Source organism: Pinus tabuliformis, chromosome 4_2 (genome assembly GCF_031772625.1).
Source record: "Pinus tabuliformis cultivar Carrire ecotype Pingquan chromosome 4_2, CPIR1, whole genome shotgun sequence".
In the NCBI taxonomy this organism is placed as follows: domain Eukaryota; kingdom Viridiplantae; phylum Streptophyta; class Pinopsida; order Pinales; family Pinaceae; genus Pinus; species Pinus tabuliformis.
The window spans coordinates 798,145,002-798,148,388 of record NC_142304.1 but is presented as its reverse complement, the minus strand read 5'-3'; the positions used below and the strand labels follow the sequence as shown (position 1 = coordinate 798,148,388).

Genomic DNA, 3,387 nt, shown 5'->3' with positions numbered 1-3,387 from the left:
TCCATCAAATACTGCTTTTGAGATACAACATTTTCAAGGAATTTGAAAGGTACTTTCATCATTTAGGATTAGCTGTCCTTTCATGAGAGAGTAACCTTTGTTCGCCATCTGATCTGCTTCACTGTTTGAATTTCTGAGTATATGATAAAACTTGAAGAAAGCAAAGTCTAGAAGGACTCTCTTCAATCTACCCAAAATTTTGTTGAGACTAGCATTGCTGAATAGTTCCTCCGAGTTTAATTTTTTTATTAATATCTCTGAATCTTCGAAGACTTGGAGGTCTTTGACACCTTTGTCTCTTGCTATGAGGCATGCTTTTAGAAGACCGAGGATCTCATCTTGATTGTTGGCTTTCTGGCCTAAACCCCAGCAAAAGAAATCTCTTGAAGGCCCATCCAGGGAGTAAATGACCCACCTACACCGGCAACACTGGGGTTTCCTTTGGAAGCCCCATCGAAGAATATTGTGGTTAAATTTTGAATCCGCCACCAATTTTGGAATGTGTCATCAGGATCTCTTTTACGCCAATCTAGATTTGTTGTTTGAGGGGTAAGGAGATACTTTCGAGGATAAGGCTCAAGGGGGCAAAGCCACCTCTTTTCCTCGGGCAGGAGCAAAGAGTCTTCTTTATAATACTGCTGCTGGGCAACTTCCAAGAGGAAGGATTTGGCTTTAGCTGCTAAATGCAACGGGGAGTGTTGCAAGTCTTTGAAAATCAACTCATTACGGGCCAACCAGAGCTGCCAGCAAACATATTTGGGCAAAGCTATCCAGACTTTGCACCAAAATGATTTGATAGGAATTCTATGAGGGTAGAAAAGACTCCAAGAGGCAAAAAGTTTCGAGACAGAAGTCTGTGGAGGGACAGAAATCTGGAAGTCTTGAAGGATAAGTCCCCAAACCTCTTTGGCGAATATACAATCCATGAATAAATGTTGGGTTGTTTCGAGGTTGCTTCTGCAATGCACACATCTATGTGGCCCTGCTATGTTCCTTTTCGCTAGATTATCACCAGTTAGAAGTTTATTATGAACCAAGGTCCAGAAAAAGAAGTTCACTTTTGGTAAGGCTAATGGTTCCCAAACATGTTTCCAAAAGGCCAGAGATTGGCTGCTGTTCCTTGACGCCTGTAGAACTCTGTAACCTGTTGTTGTAGAATATGCTCTTGTCTGGCCCCAGCCCCAGTTGTCTTTCATGAATCGATTTACAGGGACTGACTCCTCCAGCAATTCAGCAAGTAAGTATTGTTGAGGGATTAACCAGACAGGGACACCATGAAAATCCCAGCTGTCCCAGTCACCACGATGATCCCATTTCGAAAGGTCATAAATACTATTAATACCCGCGCTTTCCAACCATTCTCTAAGTTTTGTGATTTCCTCGTTTTCAGCCAAGGGATCACGACCCATGATACGATCGAGCCGCAAGTTTGTGCGCTTTCCATTGCCAGGAATTCTGTATACAATTTTTTTGAAGAAATTACTGCTTTTGCAGCATAGTCTCCAAACCTGCGTGCAGTTAACAGAGTTGTCACATTGTAGATTTCTGAGAGAATTGTTGTGTACGTATTTTGTCTGCAGAATGACGCTGACTGGATGAGTGGGCTCATGGACCATCTTCCACAGAATCTTACCTCCAAGTGCTATGTTGACAAGAGAGGGATCTCGAATTTGCAAACCGCCCTCTGTAGTCGATTTTTTAACCAAATCCCAGTTTACTAAGTGCATTTTTTTTCATTGCCCTTCCCACCTTGCCATAAGAAATCTCAGAGGAGTTTAGAGATCTGGTCCATCACATTTCCTGGAGCTAATAGAAATGTTTCTTGATAGATTGGAAGTGCAGACATCAGAGACTTGATTAGGATGACTTTGCCACCTTTTGTTAACTAGAAGCCTCCCCAACGTGAGATTTTTTATTTGATTTTACTGATAATTTTGCTCTAGAGCGATCTCTTATTAACTCCATTTGTGATGGGGAGGCCAAGGTACTTGATCCTGTCCCATTGAGCATGACCTTTGAACCCAAGGAGATTCGAAATGCTTATGAGATCTTGTTGGTCTATGTTCCAGCTGAAGACTTCACTTTTGCTCTCATTGACTAATGCTCCCGAAACTCTGCAGTAACTTCTAAGGACAGTGTCGAAAGCTTTGGCAATTCTGGTGGAGGCACTTCCAAGGAGTAGGGAATCATCTGCAAAGAGAGCATGGTTCAGAGGGTATGTGCCAACGGAAGGTTTGAGACCCGGAAGGGTACCAGCAATTCTTTCAGCTGAGAGTTTTCGACTGAGGGAGTCAGCCATTAAAATGTACAGAAAGGGGGAGAGAGGGCATCCCTGCCTAATGCCTCTCCGAGCTTGGAAAAAATTGGTAGGACAACCATTGACTAGAGGGGCAATCCATGGGTTGTTAATGCAGGCTTTTATAAGGTGAACAAAATGAGGCAAGAAGCCAAAGGAGAGGAGAACATTGATGAGGAAAGAGAGATTAAGTCTATCGAATGCATTCGCCATATCTAGTTTTATCAACATACCTTTCTCTTTCTGCTGTTTACTTGAGTGGATTGTCTCCTCAACTTGGATAACATTGTCCAGAATGTGCCTGCCTTCGACGAATCCACCTTGAGAGCTAGAGATCAGTCTTTTGAGCAGAGGCTTGATCCTATTTTCTAATAGTTTGGCCAGGATTTTGTAAGAAGCATTACAAAGAGATATGGGCCTGAATCTTGCAAATGATTCAAGATTGGAGTCCTTGGGAATTAAGGCTAGGTATAGGTGGAATTGGTTCCTCCACCTATCTTGGCTTTTTTCATAAATCCTCTTATCATTTCTTGAAGGTCAGATTTGATGATATCCCAGCAAGATTTGTAGAAATTTATTGTGAATCCATCTAGCCCAGGGGCCTTATCTGCTTCCATGGACCAAATAACTTTGATGATTTCCTCCTCAGTTGTGGGTCTAGAGAGGGTTGTATTATCTTCAGGGCTGATGAGTAAAGGGATGTTAGAGAGGAAATCGGTAGCTTCCTCCTCATTGCCATGAGTTCCCTCACTATATAGATTCCTGAAGTGGATTTCAGCAGCAGCTTTGACCTGATTGAAACCTTTGTAGACTTGGCCCTCCACTGTTTTGATTTCTGCTATATGATTCCTGGACAGACGTGCTCTATATTGTCGGTGGAAGAAGGAGGTGTTCCGATCCCCTGCCTTAAGCCACAAACTTCTGGATTTGAGTCTCCAGTATTCTTCTTCCATTCGAAAGGATCGGTATGTGGAGCATTGGGCTTTTATTTCTTTTTCCAACAAATCTACTGTGATATCTTTGCTTTCCATATCTATTTGCAGGGACTGCAGAGTCTGCACTGCTTCTTTTCTTTGGCTGGTTGGAGTAGG

General features: G+C 42.6%; 1 protein-coding gene across 1 annotated transcript; it reads right to left on the bottom strand.

Moving 5' to 3' along the window:
* Positions 1-359: 359 nt before the first annotated feature.
* LOC149172065 (uncharacterized) lies at positions 360-1,727 on the bottom strand. Its single transcript, XM_089426190.1, has one exon. The coding sequence runs from the start codon at positions 1,725-1,727 to the stop codon at positions 360-362; it is 1,368 nt and encodes a 455-aa protein (XP_089282316.1).
* Between the last annotated feature and the right edge of the window lie 1,660 nt (positions 1,728-3,387).

Coding starts and splice junctions, on each gene's coding strand:
- LOC149172065 (XM_089426190.1), bottom strand. CDS start 1,727: ATGCACTTAGTAAACTGGGATTTGGTTAAAAAATCGACTACAGAGGGC.